General features: G+C 35.5%; 1 protein-coding gene across 2 annotated transcripts in view; it reads left to right on the top strand.

Moving 5' to 3' along the window:
* LOC149814727 (uncharacterized) overlaps positions 1-27,828 on the top strand; it is a 109,655-nt gene that overhangs the window by 16,260 nt on the left and 65,567 nt on the right. Inside the window, exons 1-4 of one of the 2 annotated variants that reach the window (XM_089988487.1) lie at positions 7,118-7,203; positions 8,108-8,477; positions 11,332-11,486; positions 11,632-11,871. In XM_089988487.1, coding sequence (XP_089844613.1) covers positions 7,194-7,203; positions 8,108-8,477; positions 11,332-11,486; positions 11,632-11,871 — 775 coding nt within the window. In that variant the 5' untranslated portion in view covers positions 7,118-7,193. Of the gene's footprint in view, positions 1-7,117; positions 7,204-8,107; positions 8,478-11,331; positions 11,487-11,631; positions 11,872-27,828 lie in introns of those variants that run through there. The other variant, XM_089988489.1, reaches the window with a different exon arrangement.

The following is a 27,828-nucleotide window of genomic DNA, read 5'->3' on the forward strand; positions in this document are numbered from 1 at the left end:
TGTAGTGGCCATTGCACGATACTCCGCTTCTGTTGAGGACAATGACACTTTGTGCTGCTTCTTGCATCTCCAAGAAATCATAGAGTCACCTAAGAAAACACAAAAACCAATAGTTGAGACTCTATCATTGGGATTTCCTCCCCAATCAGCATCAGTATAAGCAATTAAATCAAGAGATGATGAAGAAGAAAGAAAAACTCCCTTAGTTATGGTGTCTTTAATATATCTGACTATTCTTAAGACTGCACTCATGTGCACAGTTGTAGGTGCATGTTGAAACTGACTGACGGAGTGAACTGCATGAGCTATGTCTGGCCGATTGATGGATAAGTATGTCAGAGACCCAACAAGTTGACGGTAGGGAGTAAGATTCTCGAGAAGTGTTCCATCTTCCAGCCTTAACTTTGCATTGATAACCTCAGGGGTTTCTGTCTTCTTATCATCCGAAATTCCAGACTTGGAACAAATGCCGGCGGCAAGTTTCATCTGAGAGAGAATATATCCTCGGGGAGAATATGCTACCTCAATACCTAAAAAATATCTTAAGAAACCAAGGTCAGACATGTCAAAATTTTCTTTGAAAATTTTCTTAATATCATGGATTCCTTGCTCATCACTTCCAGTGATGATCATATCATCAACATATAGTAGTAGAATAACTACTGAGGACACTGCACTTTTTACAAACAACGCAGTGTCAGTATAACATGAACGAAAATTTAAGCTAGTCATTACATTGCTAAACCTGTCATGCCAAGCCTTTGGAGCTTGCTTTAAACCATACAGTGTCTTTTTAAGTTTAAGAATTTTATTTTCACCAATAGATACTCCTAGTGGAGGATCCATATAAACCTCTTCACTTAATTCACCATTAAGAAATGCGTTCTTAACATCTAATTGATAGATAGGCCATTTTTTAACAGATGCAACTGCAATAAGAGTCCTAACACTAGTCATTCTAGCTACGGGAGCAAAGGTTTCTTCATAGTCTATACCGTATTCTTGAGCATATCCTTTGGCTACCAACCTAGCTTTATAACGTTCTAATGACCCATCACTTTTAGTTTTAATTTTGAAGACCCATCTACATCCAATAGATTTCTTCCCAGTGGGTAATGAGGGTATTTCTCAAGTTTTAGCCTTTTCAAGGGCACTAAGTTCTAGTTTCATGGCTTCAACCCACTGAGGAATGTTTTTGGCTTCATTATAGTGTGATGGTTCATGATAAGAGTGTAATGCAATTAGGCATGCCCTATACTTAGGTGTTAGGGACTCATAGGAAACAAACCTATTAGGAGGATTGGAGATTCGGCTGGATCTCCTTAAAGAGATTTCTTCTATGTTGGAGTCTTGAGAATATTTTTCTAAAGCACTTATGGGAACTTGTTGACCACGCCTAAAATAGGTTTGAATTGACCTATTTTCAAAATTATTACTTTCATTTTCAACATTACTAAGAGGAATATCCTCTAAATCATTAGAAACTTCCGCTTCGTGAGGAGTCACATCTTCTTGAGAGAGAAGATCAAATAAGAAAGCATATTCGCTTTCATCAATATCTTTATTTTTCTCAAAGCCGTTTTCATTTTCTAAAAAAGTAACATCTTTGGATACATATAGTTTGTTGCTTTTGAGATCGAAGCATCTAAAACCTTTTTGATTTTCTCCGTATCCTAAGAACACACATTCAATAGCTTTTGGAGATAACTTATCTCTTTTATGTGTAAGGACAAAACATTTACACCCAAAAATTCTTAATCCATTAAAATCAGGTGTTCTTTCAAATAGTTTTTCATATGGAGATATATTTTGTAGGGATGAGGATATCATTCTATTTATCAAATAAGTGGAAGTTATGGCGGCTTCGGCCCAATAGCACTTTGGAATTTCTTTGGAAATGAGATGAGTCCTAGTGGTTTCCAAAATGTGTCTATGCTTTCTTTCGGCTAGACCGCTTTGTTGAGGAGTCCTAGGACATGACCTTTGATGACAAATGCCATTTGTTTCCAAGTATTCTTGAAATTCATTTGATAGATATTCTCCACTAGAATCGGATCGAAGGATGTAGATATTACTTGAAAATTGATTTTTGACAATCATATGATTTTTTTTAAAGAAATTAAAGACTTCGGATTTTAGATTGAGAAAATAGATCCACACATATCGAGTGTAGTCATCAATGAAAGTAACATAATAGGAGTATCCTCCTTTTGATATGACCGGAGAAGGACCCCAAACATCCGAATGGACTAATTCAAAAGGTCTTTTGGACACAAATGTTCTATTTGGAAAAGGAGCGGATTTCATTTTTCCAAAAATACAATTCTTGCAAACAAAATGTTTCTCATTACAAAATTTCTTTCCAAAGGGAAAGGAGTACATTTTTGAGAAGCTTGGATGTCCAAGTCTTTCGTGCCAAGTTTCAATATTTTTATCTTGGACATGATTACAAAATGAGTTAGTGGGAAGTTTCAAATTGTTCATGTAGTAGAGATCTTCCATCCTATGGCCTTGCCCAATCCGCTTCCCGGACTGGAGATCTTGTATAGAGCAATCCTTGGTTGAGAAGGAGATTTCACATCCATGATCACATATTTGAGAGACAACCAAAAGATTTAAATTAAGTTGAGGTACCACCCTTACGTTTGGCACAAAGAAATCTTTCGAAAAGTCTAAAGTTCCAAAACTTTTAACCTGTAAAGAGGTACCATCGGCGGTGGAAACAAAAGAATTTTTGGAGTTATTACATAGATTGGATAGTCCATTTTCAATAGGGGTCATATGAAAGGATGCTCCAGAATCAAGAATCCAAGAAGACATACCTGGAGGAGAAGAAGAGGCAATGGCGGCTCCCGAAGTTGATGGTGATTTGAATAGAATTTGAAGTGCTTCGGATAGTTGAGCAAGGGAAAAGACTCCTTCCCTTTCATTGGCTCCTCCTTCTTTTGTAAGGTTTCTTCAATAATTGCAACCTTACCTTTTGGAGGTTGATTTATCTTAGGACAATTAGGTCTTATATGACCCGGTTCTTGGCAATGATGACAAATGGCTTTTCTATAATTGCCATTATAGTTATTTTGTCTCCCAAAATGTGGAAGCTTATAGGCTTTCATATGATTGCCGGGTCTAGACACAGCTAGAACTTCATCTCCTCCTTTAACCATGCCAAGACGTGTTTCTTCTTGGCATATTTTGGCTATAGCATCTTCCAATGAAAGGGGTTTAGATCTATGAAGAAGGGAGGATCTAACTTGTTCATATTCGGGCCTAAGCCCATGTAAAAAATGGAAAAAGTGTTCTTTTTCCATTTGTTCTCTTCTCATTTCTACATCTTCACTAGACACCCATTTTGGTTCTAGAAGGGATAGCTCATCCCATAAAGGTCCAAGAGTGCTATAGTAATCTCTTACACTCATTTCACCTTGCTTAATGGTACGAATTTTTTCTTGGAGAAAGAATTGACGAGCAAGGTCTTTTTGATTATACATACCTTTCATAAAGAACCATGCTTCATTTGCTAGGCGAAATTTAGCAATGCTGGCGCAAATTTTGAGCTCCACGTTGTTCATGAACCATGCAAGAATTTTTGCATGTTTACTTTCCCAATCTTCGACTTTAGATTGGTGATCTTCAATAGCCTTCATGCGAGCATTTCCTTCTAGAGCTTTTTCTTGATCACCATCCATTTTTGTAAGTTGAAATTGAGGTTCCCTAATGGTGCCCATAATATATCCCCAAAGCTTTTTACCTTTGAGGTTGTTCTCCATGGCGGTGGCCCACATCATGTAGTTGGTATCATTAAGCTTGAAGGAGAGATCAATCTTTTGTTCTCCTTCCATCATAGACTCAAGAATGGAGGACAAACAAAAAAGATGTATAACTAGTCAACTAGCTATATGAATGAAGAGCATAACCAAGGCTCTGATACCATGTAATGAAATATGCGGAAAAGAAATATATGTCCTACAATGGACATTCACACATAGAAAGCAAAAAACAAGTCGAAAAGAGGACACACACAAAAGCCAACAATGGCTTGAAAGCATAAAATCTTATAAAGGAACAAAGAGGCTTGAAGAAGCCACACTTTACAAAGGGGGAGACCCCACTTATTTATAGGGAAGAGAGGAGTGAGAGAGAGTTAGAGAAAAGAGAGAGAGAGGCACCATTGGGAGTCCCAACAAGGTGTCGTTGGGCTCCCAACGGGTGTGCATTTAATGCACAAAAAAGACAAAAATAAAACAAAAAAAGAAATAAGTGAAAAAGAAAAAAGAAAAGAAAAAAGAAGAAAAAGGAAAAAGACTACAATGCCCCTATTGGACGAGTTACAGAAATACCCCTTATCGTATAGGTGGATAAATATATTTATATATATATATAAATATATTGATTACATGTATTTTAACAAGCTATTGCCTCCATATTCATTGTAAGATAATCCCAAATTACATAGTTGAATGCCTTTTTGAGGCATATCTTCAAAATAAAAGCCTTTGATCTTCTACTTATTGTTGAGTGGCTTTTTTGTTTTGTAATTAACTGACAATCTTGGATCTGTCTTTCAAGGTTGGATGTTTGTGGATTAGGTGAAATCAATTGTGGATGGAATGCCTCCAATTCAGAGTTACTGGAAGCTTCTTAGATAGGTGGGAAGCTCGCTTCCCGGAAACTCACTTCGAAAGCGCGATACTCCTCGCTTCCGAAACTTGATGAGAACCTCGATTCCCCCACACTTCTCCTATGCTCTCCACATGCTTCATTTATTCTTATTATATGTTCTCTTACTCAACTTTTCATGCTTTTTATGTGTTTTCTCTTACTCTTCTCACTCACTTCCATGTGCTTTCGCTAAATTGGTAGTCATTATTTTTTTAGATTTTGTTAGAAATTTAATTCTTACACTAAAAAGTCATGAAATTTAATATTAGTCACTTTTATTTTAGTTTTTATTTGTGTTTTATTTTGATTCTCATTCAATTCTTATATTTCTTTGTTTTTTATTCCTCGCTTCCTGCTTCCTATATATTTTAAAATGCATCGCTTCTCGCTTCCGCTTCTCGTATCGTTTCCCGATTTCGCTTCCTAGTGTGGCAACCTTGCTCCAATCTCTCTACCAATGTTTTTGCCAGGATTTGGAAGTTGCTATTTAGAAGAACAATCAGTTTGGATTTCTCTATATTATTGGATCCCACTTTCTTGGGGATGAGAGAATAAGGAGAGATCTAACAAATTTGTTCAGCATCTTCTCATTACTGTGAAACTGACACACAAAAGGCATAATATCTTCTTTGACCGGGCAATGGTGAAACAGGCTCCGACACTTTAGATTTGGAAAAGCTTCAAATCACCTGTTTTTTTGCTTGCCTGTGAAAGGTTTCATAAGTTTGACATCTGTCCTCTTCTTGGAGCGATAGATAAGGCAACTAAACAAAAATGGCTGCAACCTGGTTGGACATGAAGCCCACATGGCCTCAAAACCACCATAACTCTAATCACCGATCACCAAGGATTGGACATGGTCCCTTCAATGTGCATGCGAGGCCATCAGATGGAAAGTTTTTGTATTTAAGTCTCCCTTCATCATCCAGGTGACTCTAGAACATTGATTACTATGTATCTTCTCTCTCACAATAGCTGTTTCCTGATTTGGAGCAGTAGGAGTTTATCTCCTACATCAATTTGTCCTTATTCTCCCCCTCTACCTCAGGAGAGATCTTCTGAATCTCGTCATATTTCCTGCCATTCCCCAGATTCTTAAACTGATATGTGCTCTCTGACTGTCTTCACATTATAAATTCTGACATACTCTGATTTCCTCATAATATGAATGTGACCAATCTACCTTCTTGTTCAACCCTCTATTCATGTGATACCATCTGGTGGAAACCTGGGATTCCTAGCCATCAAAGTTCTAGGCAGAAAACTGAGTGGAGGAAAAGCCATCATCCCAACAGATTTGAATGGCTCCATGATCCAAGAGGGTTGGAGGGAAAACAACCCCGCTCACTCAATGAAAAAGAGAAGTAAAGATCAAATAAGGGATCATGTAAGCAGCAATACAGAGACTAGTTAAATAAATTGATTTCATTTCAGTGTTGATAAAGCATGAGTTATGTTGTTGTTGAAGCCTACTGTTTTGTTAATGTTAGGGAGATAAAGTTGTCCACTTTCTGATGGACATTTATGGCATCCCAACACCTCATACGTCCTTAATACTACTCATAAGTTGGCTTCTCTTTGGAACTATGCGATGAAACCATATTTTATTTCTTCTTTCAGGCAACATTCTGACCTGTATAGGAACCACTCATGAAGGTGATTGCTAAGAGAAATAATTTTGAGGTCTTTATATGTTGAAGCAAGTCGCCAACAAAGCTCAGTGATAGGTGTCTCGATCTTCTTGGTGATCATCAGTTTTTAGTTTCTTTTTTTTTCAATGAGATCGCCATTTTTTAGTTGTTTCAGTATTTTTCATTAGAAAGGTTATGTATTGGATTTTTGTTTGTTATCAACTACATAAATAAATTATTGATTGGCAGTGTACTCAGTTTGAGCAGTAATATACAGATGACTTTAGTCTATCCATTTTCTTTAAGCGGTGTCTTCTATCCTTAGTCAATCATAGTAGACTGCACTTGGTGGTTGGATAAATCCTACGTGAAAAGCGTACGCAGCCTGCACCTCGACTGTGGAATCAAACAGCTGCCTATTCCTTTGAAATTGTTAATTTTGATGTTTATGAAACTTCCACTATTATTAGTCATTAAACAGGGTGTTGCCTGATGATTCCAGTTTATCCAGCATAATATCAACTTTGTACTGGGTTACTATCAAATAGTCTGGGGCTGACTTATCCTGGGATGGGACATTGAAGGGATGATATTTAGATTGTAATAATTAGATGTTCTACTTTATGGTGGCTTCTGGCCACCTTTTTGCTGCAGTTCTGTTTAATTCAATAATACACTTCTCTTTTATTTAGATAGAAAAAGAAAAAGGAATTGCCTTGATGCATCCCAAATTAGTCTCCAACGTAGTTGCCTGGTTTTCTGCTTTTAGCCATGAAGCACACCTGACGACCTAGTATTGGGAGCGTACCTCAACTGATTCTTGGTTAACATACAGGGGGTTCTCTGGCATTGGCCGCCCCTGAACTGCAACCCTGACCACAGGGAAAGTGATAAAAGGTGTCAATGACCACTGGTATTAGATTTTTCTTATTCTATTTTCTTTTTTAATTTCCTTTTGTTTCTTGTGTTTGTAGGAAAAACAAAAAAAATTGCTCACGTTTCCCTGCCCCTGAACTGTAACCAGTGAACCTCTCTGGACCACAGGGAAAGGGATAACATTTGTCAATGATCACTTATATTATATTTTCTTATTTTTTTTCTCGTTTTTATTTTTCTTTTGTTTCTTATGTTATTGTGTTTATATGAAATAAAAAAACATTGCTCGCATCTTCTTTCTGTCTTCTTCCTTAGTTTGATCTACCTTGTTATTTTTCCCTTTCAAGTCATGTTCATGATTTCTCCACAAGGAGTTGAAGATTTATGAGGATACACACACATATGGATGTGCATGTGTTTAGATATCCATACGTGTTTTAGTTAAAGGCACAATTTATCTCTGGCATTTTCTAAGTACCATGGCAATTTCATAGTAATTTTCAAAGATGATATTAAAGGTATTTCATCACAAAATACATGATACAAGCAATCCTCATTATATGGGGATAGGATCAGGAAAAGTTGTTCTGATTTATATGAAGGTTTTTCTTCAGTTCTTCCCCCCCCCCAATCTTTATACAGGTTTCTAGTTTTATGCTATTAATCGTTAGTCCTTTTTTCTTCTTTAATCCCTTTATCTGATTGAAATTTCCCTTTTACTGCCAAGATCCTTAGATCCCCAAGAAAAAAATAATTATTTTGAACTTCTCCCAAGAAATTTCTTAGTGAGGATTTGCTTATACTATTACTGTTGAAAAATATGTGTATATGTCTTGAGGAATGGAGGCTAAATAAAAAATATCTTAGCAGATGTAGCATTAACAGTGAAAGAAGTGCATCCCTTGACACCTATAATCACCTGCTCTTTGTGTAAAATCCAGGTTTCTTGCAACATATGGCCCTCAGGAAGTATATGCCTTTGAAGAATGAACCTACTCTTGATATTACTACCCCATGCATTCCAAGTAAGGTATCAGCGACCATCCAATATGCAGAGCAAGGGGCTATGGCAGGCCCTGCTATGGAGGCTGATGTTGAGATTGATCATAGAGAAGTTTACTTTTTGATCATGCATTTCCTCTCAGCTGGGCCATGTTACCGGACGTATGGCCAAATCTGGAATGAGCTTTTGGAGCATCAGCTTCTACCTCGAAGATATCATGCATGGTACTCGAGAAGTGGTGCCCGCAGTGGTGATGAAAATGATGATGGCATGTCACTCCCATTGAGCTATAATAAATTGGTGGAAAGGTACACTCTCTTCCATCTGGCCTTTAAAAAGTCTTCTGTTCTCCAATCATTTTATTGTGTAAATTATTTGTTTCTGATATATCCTTGGCAAACCCAGAATGGTAGAACCACTGACTCATGTTTATAATTTTGCTTGTTTTATTATTATACTCACGGCCACATGCTTTGACTTATCATTGTGTTATCTTTTATTTCCTTTTTTTGGGGTAACAAAATTGGAATATTTGTTTTCTCTAATTCCAAGTTTTTCAGTGCTTGTATGGTTTGAACTTTGAACATTAACCCTTTTCAAATATTGTGTTTGTATTGATGTTTCAGTTGGAGTGGCTATTTTTACATCATGGTCTTTGCTGATTTTTATGTGAAGGGAAAATCAACTGGTGACCTCTTTTAAATTTTTTTGTTCACAATTTGTTAGGGGTCGGGGACATAAGTGGTTCTTCCTCAATAAAGATTAAAAATGTGGGATCTGATAAAGAAGTTAAATTAAAGGTTCCTTATAAAGCTACTTATATGCACATGAGAGGAAAGTTCCAAGGAAGAAGGATCGTAATTCATTTTTGTGCACTTTTGGTTGCTGTGTATTTTAATGTCTTTGACCACGGTCTTCAGAGGATACAGTTGGTAGTAGGAAGTCATGCCATGCGAGCGTTGGTTGTCAAATTGGCAGGAGATGCAGCTTAATGGACTAGATTGAAATTCTGTACTGGATATTATCTAAGTATCATCTTACAATTAAAACACAAAATTATATAGAATGTATCAGTACGTTTCTGAACCCACACATGTTTAATTAGAGGAAATGCACAATAATTATGTTTGGTGTGGTGGTTTTCTTTTCTGCCATTAAAATAAAGGTCACGGGTTCGAAGCCCCGCCCCTCTCCTTTTACCTGATACCCAAAAAAGAATTACTAGATGAAAATGCAAATTGATAGTTTTAATATTTTCCTGAGAGTGATGGCTATGAATCACCATTTTTCATCTCAGATACCATGATCCATAGATGATGATTTTCTTCCCTTATCTTTATTTCCTTGTGGTGGCTACTTCTGGATTTCATTTGATTCTCTGCCCTCTAGTGTATTTCTGTGGAGTCCTAGAGCGAATTGTGATGCCACTTGGACCCTTTAATAGTTTATTCTGGCACATCTCTGCTGAAGACTCTTTTGCAAGTTGACGGGCACTATGCATGTAGGCTATCACAAAAGGAAATTGTAGTTCTTGAGTCTCACTGATGATGTCAGCTAGTGGACTATATTAATAACGTATCAGACGTGAATTTCTCCTTGAGCTATTTGTTCTGATGAAAGTTTTTACATATTTCATTGTTGCTCTGGCTAAGACTGCATTTGTTGTCATAACTAATACTCTGACAAAATGGTTGATGTTCCTGGAAAATGCCCAGTTCCTTTGATAGATATCACACCCAGAAAAGGTGTCCAACAGTGGTAGGCCTAAAACTGAAATAAGTAACCAAGATTTGCTTCTTAAACGTAAAGGAAAACGATTTGGCCCAAAATGATAGAAAGTATGGTGTTGAACTGTCTATTGTCTCGGTAACCCATCCTGCTTATTATTGATTAAACAACCAAGGATGTAGATGGTGATAGTCAAAATAAAATTCGATAGCCCAAAGTTTCTACAGCATTGGAAGGAGCACCTTGGTTGCCAAAAAGGTGTAGCACTGAGTGTGGATAAACTGACCAACTTGATTAGCGGGCACAATATCCAGTCTGTTGAGATTGGATATTGCAATACAATGGCCATCTGTTTTCAACTGTATCTAAAAATAGAAAATCCCATCATTAATTGTCATCTTTCTTTGCTGGAAAGAGTGCAGACAGGTTTAGTTCCATCCATTTGATAAATGGGTAACATAAGTCTCGCTGATTTCTTTTGGTCTAACACTGACTGTGGATGTGATCATTTATGTTCATAAGAATAGTTTAAGGACCCTAAGTCCTTAATTTTAAGGTGACTGAGCTCAGGAATGGCTGTAGAGACTTGGGTATCATTATTCCCAACCAAAAAAATGTCTTCCATACAACAACAACAACAACTACGCCTTCATTCCAAAACAATTGGGGTCGGCGATATGAACCAACAAAGAAAATCATTCTGGGTCTTCCACATGAATCCTTCTCCTCCATTCATTTCTATCCAATGCCATGTCCTCGGTGAGGTTCAAAGCATTCATATCCTTTCCTATCACCTCCATCCATGTCTTCCTAGGCCTACCCCGACCTCTTTTAACTAATATATTTTCCCATTTCTCCATCCTTCTAACTGGAGCATCATTAGGCCTTCGTCGAATATGTCCAAACCACCGTAAAAAAATGTCTTCCATATAAAGCATAAAACAGCACAAGGCTGAGAAGCTTGGTAGACATAGCTAGATACACTTTACTATACAATAAACCTTAAGTTAAACAAGAACGAGGTACACCATTGAAGCTAGACCCATGGGACTTGTTCGAGTAGCTAATTTCCCTTGTGAAGTAGACTGAAAAGAATATCTGGGATGGGGATGAGTGTGACAATGGCTGTTTAGAGGGGCACCGGACGGATGCCACTTGAGGAGTGTGCTAGCAGCCAGTGTCGTAGCCATCTCTGACTTTTCCCTGGCATAGGCCTTGCCGAGGTGGTGCCATATTTGAATTCAATAACCTGTGAGATAATCAAAGAGGACTGAGGAGTGGGAGGCCCTTTGACAGGTATAATCTGAAGTGGCTGAAGGGAAATTCCTAGTAGTACATTAGAGGTTAGTTGACAGGGGATTCTGATGGTTAGGGAATGGCATCTCCCTTTTCCTACTTGTGTTTCATCTCAAGAGTGTAATATTGGGTTTTCAGGTATCCTCACATTGAGAAGGACCACTTGGTGAAGCTGTTGAAGCAATTATTACTGATTGGATCTTCCCCTGCACATGACATGCCCCGAGGAAATACGCTGACTGCTGCTGATGTACCTACTTTTCTTGGAAGTGGTTCTTTCTCGCTTCTTGGTTGTGAGTAGTCTGTCATAGAAACCCTTTTTTTACTTCTTAATTTCGTTTTTACAGCATACCTGAACCCATACATTTTTGTTTGGCAGTATCACTAGCTATTTGGTGCTGAGTAATTCATTTGCCTGTTTAATCTCATTTTCTCCAGCTGGCAAAACTCAAGATGAAAAGAAAGTGATCCAAGTGCCAACTTATTTGCGCTGGCCACATATGCAAGCTGACCAGGTGCATGGGTTAAGCTTGAGGGAGATTGGAGGTGGTTTCACTAAGCATCATCGTGCTCCATCTATTCGCGCAGCGTGTTATGCAATTGCTAAGCCATCAACTTTGATGCAAAAGATGCAGATAATTAAAAAATTGAGGGGACACCAAAATGCTGTCTATTGTGGTATGGCTTTATTCAGTCTAGACCATGTATTCATTTTTGATTTGTCTATTGTATTAGCCATGTGGTTGACATAATATCTATCTGGTTAACTTTGAAGGTAATCTCTTATTAGACTGTTAGACTAAAGCCTAATGTGAGTCAAGCTTCTAACTTTATACAGAAGTCAAGTTTAGTTGAAACTCAACGATCTAACAAGAAATAACTATACTTTATATATATATATATATTATATAGAGAGGATGGCCAAGCACACAAACATACAATATATGGAAGATAAGTCAATTTAACAATTTTCAAAATCATTTAGAGTAAAAATTAATTTGAAAAATCATTAATTTCAAACACTAGTCATTTATCACTTTAATCATTCATGAAAATCATGCACAGATATATTTATCATAAAAAGGCATATTAATGCATAACAATCATGAATTTTCAACATTATCAATATCATGAAAAAATAACTCACAAAGATATATAAATAGCAAATCATTTTTACACAGATGAAGATAAAAAATGATTTCAATTACTTGATAAAAGATTTAAGAAAAGTCGAATGTACGTGGATCAATTTCATTTTAGAAGCATTATTAGCCATACAACTAAAATGGTCATTATTGAACCAATTTTAAGAGATAATGAAAAATCTTTCAAGAACACATGCTTAGAAAACGTACTAATGAAACCAACAATATCTCAAAGAAATGCCACAGGCTACAATGAGATATCAATACGATGGTGGTTACTTATGGACCAATTGAAAACACACAAACTCACAAGGTAATAATAATATATCCTTCATTAACAAATGCTTAGAAAGCGCTAATTAAACTTATGCAAAACATGAAAGACAATTAATCATGGAACAAATCATGTAACTAAAGCATATTAAATGCAAAAATGCATGAAAATATTTCAATAATCATTTCTTATACAAGAGCAAATCAGTTCAAAAAATTACGAAGAGATTTAAAAATCCCTTATGGGCTAATCTTAACACTAGTTTGACCACTACAAGCAATCACCTCACTAGACATCCAATAATAAAAAATCAATTGTATTAGCGACTAGAACAAGAACATAATCTCAATGCCACTTATGGGCTAAATAAACACACAAAAGTGTGAATAACCATCTCTTGTTTATATATAATGACACTCAAAACAAGTGTATCAACGACTAGTACAAGAGCATAATTACAATGCCACTAATGAACTAAAAACACATAAAAGTGTGAATAAATATCTGTTGTCTACGTATAATGATACTTAAAATAAGTGTATCAGCTAATAGAACAAGAGTATTATCTCAATGCTACTTATGTGCCAAACACATAAAAGAGTGAATAAACATCTCTATCTATATATAATGACACTCAAAATGAGTGTATCAACTACTAGAACAAAAGTATTCTCTCAATGCCACTTATGGGCTAAGTACATCTCTTGTCTACATAGAATGACACTTAGATATGAGGTATAACAAAAGAGAATACAAAAGATTAGACAGCTTGTAATGAGAAACAAACTAATGCCATCAATAATGATTTTAACAATCTTTCGAAACTCCATGGTTTAAAAAACGTAACTATCATTACAAGATATCAAGCATCCAATGACCATATAAACAAACGAGTATTAAAACACACTCATAGAAATCGAGGTCAATCACCTGCCTATACTGACAAGATGACATGAGGTGCACACACGACTCACCCCAATGACTAACTCGAATTTTTAACAACACTGAGTTCAGAGGCCAATCAACCATCAATCAGACCCAAGGCAAATGACAACACATATGAGTTGCACACAAGTCACCTCAACGGGTAACCCTAACTCCATAACATCGAGGTGCACAAGAAACAAATGAGTGATACAACACTCATAGAACCAGGGGTCAATCAACCGTCAGTTAGCGACAAATCATTTGGCAATCTATACTAACAAGAAGACAAAAGGTGCACACATAACTCACCTCAACAATTAACTCTGGTCCCACAACATAGAAGTACATACAACTCGCCAAACAAATGATGCATTATATAAAATTCAATGAAGGACAATTCAAATGCGATAAAAAGGCAATACATACTCACAAACATCAATTTCCAAATAGGTGAGTTCATTTCAAATATCCAATTTGAGAAAAACAAGTTTCAAATCAAATCCAATAAAGTTAGGTAAAAACCTTAGCATAAAATTAATGTAATCATATGCACAACAATATGTCAATTGATGCAATTATATGCAATTCATAATGTTTGAGAATCCTTCAATAAATCATAAATCCACCTACGAGAAACAAGTGCACTAAGCACATCACATGCAAAAGGCACTAAGCACATCACATACAAAAAGTCAATAAGTCTCATTAAAGAGACAAGAACACAAATGATAAGAGGTTAGAGCTAAATCATAAGTCTACTATGAGGCAGACAATCATATGAAGATTCTCAAAGGGTTGTAATAACTTAAGGGCACTAGTGCACAATCACACTGATACAAAGCCATTAGTGGGTGAGATAAAAAAAATACTAAGGACCACATACAATCTTTATAAAAACAATATAGATGTTTTTGATAAAATACTCTCAAAGAGCCATAAAGATCCACATGTATATGATCACATCAAACACGAGATTTTTTTTCTCATAATGTAAATTTCTTAAATAAGCATGATGCAGAATATTAATACACGAGAGAAATCACAAAAGATAAACACATTTATTATACTATAACAAGTTATGCATATGCCATTCAATAAAGACTTCTTAAGGCATATGCCAAAACAAAAATCTTAATCCAACACGTGTCATTTGAAAATAATCTTTCTTAATAGAGAAAATATTGCTCAAATATATATGAAATAACATATTCAAAGCAGACCTTATCAAAAATTGATCACAATAAAAGTTCATGCTTGATCACATCATAATATTCCAAAGATAGTCCATACATACGTTAAGAAATGTGATTTTTTAGTACTTTGCAAAACACATAATAATTTAAGAAACCACGAATTCAACTTGAGTGAATAACTAAAAAGGTGTTCTCTAAGGAACACACTCACAATACCTACAAAGGGGACCAAGAAGAGGTGTTTTAAAAGAACATAATCACAAATCCCACAAAGGGGATACATAATAAGGCACAATATAAAAATATATTTTTATTCAAATGGAGTGAGTGTGCAAAAGCATATATATCTTGGCAAAATATAGATTTTCACTACACATATCCATAATCCTATATATATATATATCAAAACACAAAAATTTCTATATACTTCAAAAAATATTTATTTTTAACATAATTCCTTTTAAAACTTACCATACACATGAAAAACAAGAAGCTAAAGATACATATCGGAATGCGAAATTCTTGAATCCATTTCATTCATTAATACGAAGTAAAAATAAACAATTTCATTAAGGCTAAAATTCAAATAATATAAAACAAATAAAAATTATAAAGAATCCTCACTATAATACACTCAAATCACACACATAATCTTAAAACTACCCATCACTTTCTCAAGTCTCACTTATGCACACACCCACTTATTTGTAGAGGAAGATTCCCTTCTAGCCATTGGACTAGTGTCCAATGAATAGAGATAGTCAACCTAGGTTTACTAAGATATATATATATATTACATATATAAATATATTAATATAATATATAAAAGAATACATCCATCTTAACACTTATTTCCAAGAATGCTCCCAAGTGTTTTGGGCTGAAGCCGCACTTTCCGCAATATATCTTATTAATAGAATGCCTTCCTCTTCTCTTAAAATATTTCTCCCTTTGAAAATTTGTTTAAAATAACTCCAGATTTTAAGAGATTAAGAGTGTTTGGTTGCAAATACTTTGTTATTTTTCAAGAAAATGATAAGCTTTCACCCAAGGCCATGGAATATGCTTTCATTGGGTATGGTGAAAAAAAAGGATATAGATGTTATGATTTCAAAAATACCAAATTGTATATTTCAAGAAATGTGACTTAAAAGATCAAAATGGATTTGATCAAATTGAACCTTTAAAAGAAATTGATTACTCTTTTCCTTTTGATTTATTGCCTAGAAAGAATACCCAAGTATCTATTGTTTGTGATAATAATAATATTGAATGTGTTGATGATGAAACCTCTCTTGATAGGGATAATTCTCTTAATGATTAAAGATAATTCTCTTAGTGAAAATTCTTTTAACGAGTTGCGGATTTATACTTGACGTGAGGGTGAAAAACAACAAAGTGCTTTTCAAAATTATTCACACGGTCAACCATTAGAAGAACCTTTGTCTAGAAAGTCTCAAAGAACTTCTAGGCCACCAAGTAAGTTTATGTTTTACGATTCCTTTTCTCCCAAATATAGGGCTTGCTTGATGACTATTCATGCTTACCATGAACCCTCCAATTTCAATAAAGCTAAACAACATCCTGGTTGGATAGAAGCCATAAAATTAGAATTAGAAGCTCTTCATAAAGCCAAAACATGGGAAGTTGTTAATTTACCTATATGAAAGAAGGCTATAGGTTGTTGATGGGTTTTTAAAGTCAAAACCAAAAGTGATGGGTCCCTAGAAAGGTATAAAGCTAGATTAGTGGCTAATGGGTATTCACACGAATATGATACTGACTATGATGAAACTTTTGGCCCTGTTAGTTGGATGACTAGTGTTGAACATTTATTGCCTTAGCGTCCATTAAGCAATGTCTTATTTATCTGTTAGATGTGAAAAATGTTTTTCTTAATGGTGACCTTTGTGTAGAAGTATTTATGAATCCTCCACCCGGGTATAACATTAAAAATGACCAAATTCTTAAACTTAAAAAAGCTTTTTATGGTCTTAAAAAGGCTTGGTATGATCGATTTAGTAATATTATCGACAATTGCTTTGTTTCATGTTATATTGACACTAATCTCTTTGTTAGAAATGCAGAGAATAATATAATTATTTTTCTATTATATGTTTATGATATGATCATCACTAAAATCAATAAAAAAGGCATTGGTGAAATTAAGAATATTCTTAAAAGAAATTTTGATATGTTTGACCTTGGCTTTTTGAGATATTTTTTAGGTATTGAAGTTGCTTACTCTCTTAGGGGTATGTGCTTTCACAGATGAAACTTGCATAAGATATTATTGCTAAATCTGGTCTAACTGACGAAAATAAGATATACTTTAGAGGTGATAAATGTCAAAATGAGGGACAATGATGAAACTCTATTAGATGATCCCACTCTTTATCGTCGTTTGATCAGATTTCTTATGTACTTATCTATCACCAGGCCAAATATAGCACATGCTGTTCACAATGCAAGTCAATTTCAACATGCTCCAACTTTTGTTCATATGGCAACAATCATGCGTATTATTAAATATTTAAAGGGGACAATGACAAAATGACTCTTTTTATCCTCTTTTTCATCTCCTAGTTTAATTGCTCATGCTGACTCTGATTGGGGTGGTAATCCCAATGATTGCATTTCCACTACAAGATAGTGTATATTTTTTGGCGACTCACTTATATCATGGAGATGTAAGAAACAACAAAAAATATCTTTGTCTTCCACTGAAGCTGAATACCGAGTGATGACTACTACTACTACTATTGAGATTGTTTGGTTGAGAAGTCTACTTAAAGATATGGGTGTCAGCATCTCCATCTCCATCTCCATCTCAACTTCTTTGAAGATGTGTTGCGACAACAAGAGCTCAATCTATATTGCTAGCAACCACACCTTCCATGAAGGAACAAAGCACATCGAGATGGACTGTCGTTATGTTCAATTCGAATTCTTGAAATGCACTATTGAACTTCTTTATGTTACGTTAGAATATCAACTTGCGGATTTCTTCACCAAAGTCGTGCCATCACCTCGGTTCTCTTTCCTCTTAAGCAAACTTTCGGTGATCTCACCCTCAGTTTGGGGCGTGAGGGTGTTATATATATTATGGAAACCTACCAGGTAGAAAACGTACCATTAAGATTTTTTTCGGTGTTTTTTCGAAATTCTGACCTTACAGACGTGTTCAGCATAGCATGATTGATTTTCTAGAAATTGACACTTGGATCATTCATTTTGGATGGAAAAACGGTATTTGAAGCCTAAAAAAATTATGAAAATTGTAGACCATTGATTTTTGAACCTTATAAAAATTTATCCATGCATTAGAATCAAATGATCCAAGTGTCATTTTCTAGTAAACCAATCATGCTGAACACATATGTAAAGTCAAAATTTCAGAAAAACGCCGAAAATTGGCAGTCCCATGCAATCAGGTACCATCTGGTAGGGATGCAGTCAAGTAGCTTCCCACTGATCTATTATATGTATTATATATATTTCCTTGTTTATGTAATATAGTATATATACATTTAAATGTATATATACTATACTTTTCCTTATTGCAATAGGTTATACCCATCTGGGGTATTTTGGTCCTTTCACATTGTAATAAGGTCTGTCCAATAGGGACTGCTTTATTTTCATTTCTTTATTTATATATTTTTCTTTTCTTTATTTAGTTAAGGGCTCTATGGTCTTTTTGACCATCGAGACGTTGGGACCATCCCAAACGTCTCTATTGGGAGCTCCCAAGGGAATTTCTCATGCCCCTTTGTGTGTATAAATAGAGGGGGTTACCCCCCCTCACTCTTTAATGCTTTTTCTTTAGCATTTTATAAGATTTATGTTTTTTTATGTGTGTGCTCTTGCTCTTTGTAAGCTTTGTGTTCAGCCCTTTGTGGCTTATTGTATTTAGCCCATTAGTGGCTTTTGTGGTTGTGCACTTTTGTATCCCTTTACTGGTATTGTGTTTGTGCACACCTTGTTTCATTACAATTATATCTTGTCTTGGAAATCATTCGTCCAAAATCACCATTTCTAAAGTTTAAATATGCTTCTAACATTCTGTGTTACCCCACTTGACGGAGATTATACTATATTTACAGATATTCCTTGGGATCACTTTGCTATTGATAAATTGCTGGGCTTTAATGATCTTAGTCAATGACAAAAATTGGTTTAAATTTGTTTAGACACAAATTGCCTTGGTATTGGACTATGTGTGCTCTCTACCAATAGAATGTTAACAAGTTCCAATTTCTTCATAAATTAATTGAAGTCACACACCTTTATGGTGTCTTAGATGTTGGTTCATGTTGAAGTATTAATGCACCAATGAAGGTGCTAGTTGTCATTGACAGTTTTAAGCTTTGCCTGAAAAGCTTTTTTATTTGAGGTAATTTGGCCATAAACTGTCACAAAGGAGGGGGCTACATGAGGACTTTCCTTCTGTAAAAATAGATTAGGAGTAACTTCCTATAGCTACGCATCTCTATAAAGCTTAGCTCAGGCCTACACTCTTTACAACTTTTCTCTAGATAGAGCCTACAATTGCTGACTTTTACGAAGCAGGGGAGTGATGTGGGATACAAGAAAGATTTCCCCCAACTATGGTGTACTATGTCAAGGAAACTGCTTTCAAGTTATGTATTCTTATTTTTCTTTTTTATTTAGTATAAGAAGTTATGAAGCAATGAGAAACAATTTGAGCGAGGGCATAACTAGCCATACTCCTTATTTTCTAATTTCCTCTACTTGTAACTGGCTAGAATAATGGACCTTTTGATAGCTTTGTGAATTCAATAATTAGACATTTTCAAATAAGATTGATATATTCAAGGTTCACCCCCTCAATCTTTATCTTAGAGATGCACATAACATTGAAATTACCTTCTTGAATCAAAATATCTAGGGGAATTTTTGTCTTTGCTTATCGAGTTTGCTTATATTTCATGCTTTTGATCGTCACTGCATCAATATCAAGTTAGACCTTGATGCCTCTCCTATATCTGGAGATGCCTTAGGAAGTGCCCATTTCTCAAAGGGCACAAAGCTCTTGTAATAGGGGTCCTGTTCTCTCCATTGTTGTCTTTATTTTCCTAGTTTTTTGACATGAGCCTTCTATAACTAGTCCTCTTTGATTGCCCAAAAGGTCTGAGGTTATGCCCATCCATATCCAAACACCTAGTGACATGTTTGAAAGTTGGCTATGCTTGATTATGCATTGCTAGCCAGGGATTCTGTTAACATCTTAGTGAAGATGTCACTGCTCCAAGGTACCTGGGTTTGTGCCATGGTTTGGTCCCGTATTTTATTTTTCTTTTAGGGTTGGGGTGGTGTAAGAATATGGGGGAGGAGACATTGTGGTTAATAGGTTGGAATTCAAGAGGCGGGTGGCAATGTCTGGACATGGTCTTTGGGAAGGAACAATGTGATTTTTGTCGAAAGTGGTAGATGAATCAAGGGAGGTAAAAATATCAAAGGCACGAAGACAAAAAGGGTCTTTTTAAATTGTTATGGATAAGGAGTGAATCTAGTCAAATTGAATGGTTAGGGAACTTTTCGATATTGGGCTAGTGTTAAAAAAATCCATATTTGAAATGTTTGTAGTGTAGGAGGGAAGGAAGTTTTGGTCAACGTTTGTGACTTTGCAATGTGTACCTATGTCTACAAAGATCAATGATAAAGAGTTGTTAACTTCCTAGTTCCTAGTCTAAATGTAGCAGGACCGTTTTACTCGGTAAAGGAGCAGGCAGAGGTGGCTTAGTTGTCAAAATCAGCACCTAGGAGCTTGTTAGGTGGCCTAGGCGGGCAAGCTTAACCCCACTACCTATGCCCATGCACCGAAGAGGTGGGCCCTAGCTGCCTAAGCGCTAACAAGGCTGACAAGTTGCTGCCTAATTTGTTCCCGCCTAGGAAAGCGGGGGCATTATAGTCTTTTCTTTTTACTAAGTTGACCAGGCCCAAGCTTGGTCAACTTGCATTTGACTGCCTTTTATAATTAGTGTCATATCACTGATATTTTGAAAATATCGCAATATTATCTCCATTTTCAGCTGGCTGATAATATTGGCAAAATATCACAATATTATCAAAATATCGCCAAAATGAAAATAGCACGATATTATCACAATAATTTTGTTTGTAAAAATTCTTATTTATATATATTTTAAGCTCAGTTTTTCTATTTTTCGGTTTCTTTTGTATTTTAAAAACTTTTAAAACTTGTTTCTTTATGTTTTTTTGCAAGAAAAAATAGAGAACCTATTACTTTCCTATCTTTATTATTATCATTTATGTTTTTTCAATTTTTTAAAGCTTCACGAGATTTTCTCGAGAAAACCCTGAAAAATTACCTTGAACGACATAGGTGACTGTTTAAAATATAGGGCAAATATAAAGGGAAAGTCTTCTTTCTCTCTCTCTCTCTGCTGCAGCATTAAACTGAGGAAGAAGGCTGAGAGGGTGGAAGCATGAGCAATGTATGTTTTTCTTCTTCCTCATGTTTTCCTTTCTTCTTCTTCCTTGCACCCCATCTTCCCTTTTCTTTTTTCTTACTCTACTTTTCTTCTTCTTTCTTCCTCTTCTTCTTTTTCTTTGTTCTTCTTCTTCTTCTATTGAAAATCAATGGCTCAGAATTTTCCTAAATATTCAAGCTTCAAAATTCATGTTTTTTTTTGTTGAAAAAGCATGATCCGATAGTCAATTCCTAGTAAATGGACCACGCTGAACTCATCTGCAGGTTCAGATTTGCACAAAAGGCATGCACACTCTAGTTCTCATATTCTAGTGGCCCTAGTATGTATGTTTGTATGTATATATAAATAAAAACAAACAAACAAATAAATATATTTATAATATATATATATATATTATATTTACTATAATCGATCGTACCTACAATCAAGTTTGAATCTCATGATGCAAGTTTCTTGATGAAAAAATGTGTTTTTATTAGTTGTAAAAAATCGATGCATTGATAGCTATTGATTTTTGGGTCGCTGAAAAACCTGTATACAGGTCGGATTCCAGCGATCCAAAAGCCGGTTCCCACTAATAAAAACATGTAGATTTCATCTATGGTGTTAGATGTGAGAAAAAAATATAGAAAAAGGGTTCCACCTATTTTCTAGGTCGAATGTATTTACAATCAACTGTCCCAAATATATTCCCTATATACATGTATGTATATATGTCTGTTTGTGTGTGTTTTTCACAGATATATACAGATATATCTTTTTTACACACACACACAGATACATGCACATATATATTTATGTATGTACGTATGTATGAAAAACAAATATATGCATTTTTATTTCTGTTATTCACAGAGATATATATGTATGTTTTTAGATCAATATTTCATAGATATAAACATGTCATTTACATATGTGTGTCTGTGTGTTTGTTTTTGATAGATATAACTATAACTTGTGTTTAATATGTTTTTTATTTCATATTTATTGTAATTTCTGCGATTTGTTTTTTTTTTCTTTTGGGTTTTGACTAGGTTGACTAGTCCTGCCTAGTCCTTGACTAGGCCTGTTAGGGGGCACCAACTAGCGCTTTTGACAACCTAATGGGGTGGTTTGTCTGTTCGAATTTGTCGGATAGCCTCGCCATCCCAACAGATTCTCTTTTGGGGGTACAGATTCTCATTGATGATTGGCTAGAATTTTGCCAACCATCAATATGTAGGGTCTTCAATCTGTTGGATTCACAACATATCTTGATGTGAGAATTCATCTTGTGTAATGGAAGAGAAGGAAAGCCATTCACTGTCTATTGATGGTTGATAGTCTATCATGCTGGGGTTGTTAATTGACTGTTAAGTTATGAATTAGGGATGATATAGAATGAGAACCCGCACAGAAAGAACCAATGCTTCCCAGTGACTCGATTAACTCAGTCATTTACTGGGTCAACCCAGTGAATGACCCGGAATGAAACAAAATTCGTTGGCATGAACTACATATATAAATATTATGTATCTTACATATAAAAAGACAGTTATACACATTAATAAATTTATACAATAAACATATTATAAAAATATCATATAATGCATATTATATACAGTATATTAGTAATATACTGTAAAATATACATAGTATATACATATGTTTACATATTTTATATAAAATATAAAGTTGGCATGACCCACCCAAACCCAGCCGATTCACGAGTCAATCCATAACGAGCAGAGTGATGAGTCATTGGGTTTTAAACTATGAAAAAAACTCTTTCCTTTGTAGGTCTCGACTTGGCTTTTGCCTTTCTTGGCTATGGCTTCTGGTATTGGGTATGGGTTTCAGTACTTAGTTATGACACAACATTTTGTTACAACTCTCTCTCATGAAAATGTGAAGAGGCTTTGGAAGGAGGGGCACAATTGCATGATAGATTTGGTATGTATTGGTTTTTACCAGTGAAGCAATCAAATTTGAGTTATCATGTTGCTGACAGGATCTGCATTTGAGGCATCTGAGGCTCCTTGAAAGATTAGGTTATGATCAGCCATAGCACTGGAAGATGGTTTCTGTTGAGAGGTCTCTTACCTGATGTAAAATCATGCGTACACACCTCTCTCTCTTGGAGATTATCGGGGATCAATTATCCTGATCCCCAGTGTTGATATTGGGCTTGCTTGTATTCCATTGGATCGAGGATCATAGCCCCATGCCAGGCATCACCTTAAGGGGATGACCTTCTCACACCCTCTTTGATTGTCTATCTTACAGCCTTTAATAACTGAAATCTCCCTCTTCTCTTTATCACTTTCTCTTGCTCTTTCATAATTGCTTTTCAAAGTCGACTTATTGATATTATATATAGTATAGTACCTTTTTAGTATGCATGTATTGACATTATCTATGTTATACTATCTTTTCAGTGTGCAATAACTTTTCCATGTTTAAGATGATGGGAATGCATTAAAATCCAAATTGTCTCAAAAGTTTGTCTTATGGATATTTGTGATACTTGGTTAGCGTTATTTGTTTGTATAGAGGGTTCTTGCTCGTGGATTTGAATCGAAGCTTACAGTTGTTTCAATCTCCTTTTGTTCAGTGAAGCTTTTCACTCTTGCATTTTGCTTGTTGTGTAACAGATATTCAGTTTCATTAAAGATAAGCAAACAAACTTGTCATGGTACTTCGCTTTAATATTTTACCATAGGCTTTTTTGAAGCTTTGAAATGGTGTTAAAACAGCTGCTTGGTTTCCTTTCGGTAGTGGGAGAATAAAATCTGCTTGATCCTTCTTCTTTTCACCTTTAGACTGCAGAAGCCTCGTGGGAATTTTCCTGCATTTCTCCTTGTAGGAGTGCAAATCCTGTTTTATCTAACTTTAGAATCAAATGCAAGGAAAGAAGGGCATCAAGAGTACAGGATCATATTAAGATTGCTCGGGAGCAAACTAGGATCAATAATTGATTTTAGAAATGTGGACTTAAGTAAAAAGCAATAAATGAATAATGAAACATTTGGGAAGCATGGTAGGACTTTTGATCATAGTTTTAAAATCCAGTGACTCGTGACTCGGCTGGGTGATGTCAACTTCATATTTCATATAAAATATGTAAACATATGTATATACTATGTATATTTTATAGTATCTTACTAATATATTCTATATGATATGCATTATATGATTTTTGAATAATATGTTTATTGTATAATTTTATTAATATATGTATAGCTATCTTTTTATATATAAGATACATAGTATTTTTATATGTAGTTATATATGTATGTATGTATCACTTGGCTGAGTCATGCCAAAACTCGGCTGACTCGGCCGAGTAAGCCCATGACTCAATCGTGTTTTCCGGGTCATTCACTGGGTTGACCCAGTAAATGCCCGAGTCATTGGGTTGACTCAGTGAGTTTTTAACATTGCTTGTCTTAATGCAGATGTCAAAATAAATAGATGGCGAGGAATAACATCTGCTGTAATTAGGGCTGCCGATGAGGTGGGTTCTAACCGAGCTCAAGCTGTCTCAAACACAGCTCCTAAAACTGGCTGTTCAAGCTCGGCTTGAGATTGAGCCAAGCTTGAACAGCATGCGTCTGTGATCAGTTCGGGTCAAGCTCAAGCTAAGCTCGGCTCAAGCTGAATATCACTACTTAAAAAAAAAAATCAGAAGTAATGCCGCTGGGATTTGAACTCAACTCTCCTTAATGAAACCCAACACCTTACCGTTTAGGCTGAAATGTTACTTGTTTCATGTATTGTCAACAAAATATTTACATATACCAAATCTAGACCCGTTATTAACTATATGAACCAAGCTTAATCGAGCTAATCAAGCTTAACTGAGCTCAATTGCCTGTTCAAGCTCAATCCATTTGTGTCTATCGAGCCTAAGCATTTGTTCAAGCTCGGTTTGTTTATTTTTTTGAACAAATTCTAGCCGAGCTTAAACGGATCAAGCCTGATTTAGATCAGCTTATTGTGCAGCCCTAGCTGTAATGCTCATAAATCCTATTGAAATGAAATGGGGGATCTTCGAAACACGAGCTTAGATTAACAAGGGCAAGTGTCAAGAATGACACTAAAGCATAACCCTTAAAAAGGGTATAACTGGAAACAAAATAAAAATAAAAATATATTCTTTATTGATATGAAAAACCAATTGCTTAAGAAGCATTGGAGTAAAATACAAGAGGGGCTGCACCCCTTTATATACACAGCTGAAAGAGGACTCAATAGAGCTGTTGGGCACAGTCCAACAGCTCTATTTAGAGCTGTTGGAATGTGTCAGTCCAACAGCTCTATTGCTAGTCAAGTCTGGACAGGACTTGACTAGCAACCGTCATTCTAGTTCAAATTGAACTAGATGACATAAAGACAAAAAATAAAAATAAAGGAAAAAAATTTCAGAAATGAAAAATGTATTTATATATATATATATAATATTATTATATATACATATATGTACAGTTTTACATTTTAACACTCCCCCTCAAACTTACGGTACAATGAGCGAAAGTTTGTCTAAGAGAAAGTGAAATCGGGGAGCAGCGAGAGGCTTTGTAAAGAAGTCTGCTAACTGATATTCTGAAGTGACATATGGCAGATCAATTATCCCGTGTAGATATTCCTCTCTGACGTAGTGACAATCCATTTCGATGTGTTTGGTGCGTTCGTGGAATGTTCTGTTACTGGCAATGTAGATCGCACTTTTGTTGTTACAACACATTTGTGAAGCCTTTGTTGCTTCAGCTCCCATGTCAGCAAGCAGTCGTCGGAGCCAAACTACTTCCATGGTCGTGGTTGCCATGGCTCTGTATTCAGCTTCGGTGGATGAGAGAGATACCTTCTGCTGCTTTTTACACCTCTACGAGATTAATGATTCCCCTAAAAAGACACAAAAGCCAGTGGTTGAGTGTCTGTTATTGGGATCACCTCCCCAATCAGCATCAGTATATGCAATTAAATCAAGAGAAGAGGAGGAAGATAAGAAAAGTCCTCGTGAAAGAGAGGACTTGATGTATCTGATAATACGTATAACTGCTCCCATATGAACAGAAGTAGGAGCATGTTGAAATTGACTTGCTGTATGAACAATATGTGCTATATCTGGTCTGGTAATGGATAGATAGGAAAGTGCCCCGACAAGCTGTCTGTAAGGAGTAGGGTCTGCAAGAAGTTCTCCATCATCAATCTTCATTTTAACATTAACAACTTCTGGAGCGTCAACTTTCTTATCATCAGTAATATCAGACCTGAAAACAATATCAAAAGCAAATTTAGTCTGAGATAATAAATATCCTCTAGGAGAATAAGCAACTTCAATGCCTAAAAAATATCTCAACAAGCCCAAATCAGTCATTTCAAAATGAGATTTAAGAAGTGTTTTGATTGTTTCAACTCCCTGTTTATCGCTTCCGGTGATGATCATATCATCCACATAGAGAAGAAGCACAATGATCCCTGCATCAGAATTCTTAATAAACAAAGCAGTGTCAGTTAAACAGAATTGAAAACCAATATCAATCATAACACGACTAAACCTATCATACCAAGCTTTTGGTGCTTGTTTAAGTCCATAAAGAGCTTTTTCTAAGCGAAGGACTTTACCCTTAGGAATACTTAGACCAAGATGGGGTTCCATATATACTTCTTCAACTAGCTTTCCATTTAAAAAAGCATTTTTGACATCCATTTGAAAAATAGACCATTTTTTGATAGAAGCTAAGGCAATTAAGGTTCGGACAGTAGTCATACGAGCCACCGGAGCAAAGGTTTCTTCATAATCAATCCCATATTCTTGGGCTTAACCTTTGGCTACTAAACGGGCTTTATATCTTTCAAGAGTACCATCACTCTTGGTTTTAATTTTATAAACCCATCGACATCCTATAGTTTTCTTCCCTGGAGGAAGATCTTGAATATTCCATGTAGAAGCCTTTTCAAGTGCATCTAATTCAGCTTTCATGGCTTCTATCAATTTGATATCATTTTTTGCTTGAAAATATGTGGATGGTTCTTCATATGAGTGAATTAATGCAATAACTGCCCTATATGTGGGTGAGAAAGACTCGTATGATACAAACTTTCCTGGAGGCCTCGAGATTCGGGATGATTGTCTAGTTGGAATGTTAGAATATTTCTCAAGTGCACATGGAGGATTAGACTCTTATCGCCTGGAATATTGAATACTAGTATCTCTATGAACTTCTTCATTTTCAACATTAAGATCAATAATTCTTTGATCATCATCAAAATTACAGTCAATGTCATATTCATCAGATGTTGATGTTAGATCTAGCAAAAAGGAGTACTCAGTGACGTCTTTTAATTTTCTAAAATCAAAGAAGCTCTCCTTTTCAAGAAAGGAAACATTTCTAGACACATATAATTTATTATTTTTGAAGTCAAAACATCTATAACCTTTCTGGTTTTCAGCATATCCTAAAAAGGCACAGAGAATCGCACGAGGGGAAAGTTTATCATTTTTGTCAGTAAATATGAAACATTTGCACCCAAATATTCTTAGTCTAGAGTAGTCTCGAGAAATGTTCATAAGTTTTTCAATGGGAGTGATATTTTGTAACGAAGAAGTTGACATCCTATTAATGAGATAGGTT

Source organism: Nuphar pumila, chromosome 15 (assembly GCF_984573655.1).
Source record: "Nuphar pumila chromosome 15, dmNupPumi1.hap1.1, whole genome shotgun sequence".
NCBI classification, from domain to species: domain Eukaryota; kingdom Viridiplantae; phylum Streptophyta; class Magnoliopsida; order Nymphaeales; family Nymphaeaceae; genus Nuphar; species Nuphar pumila.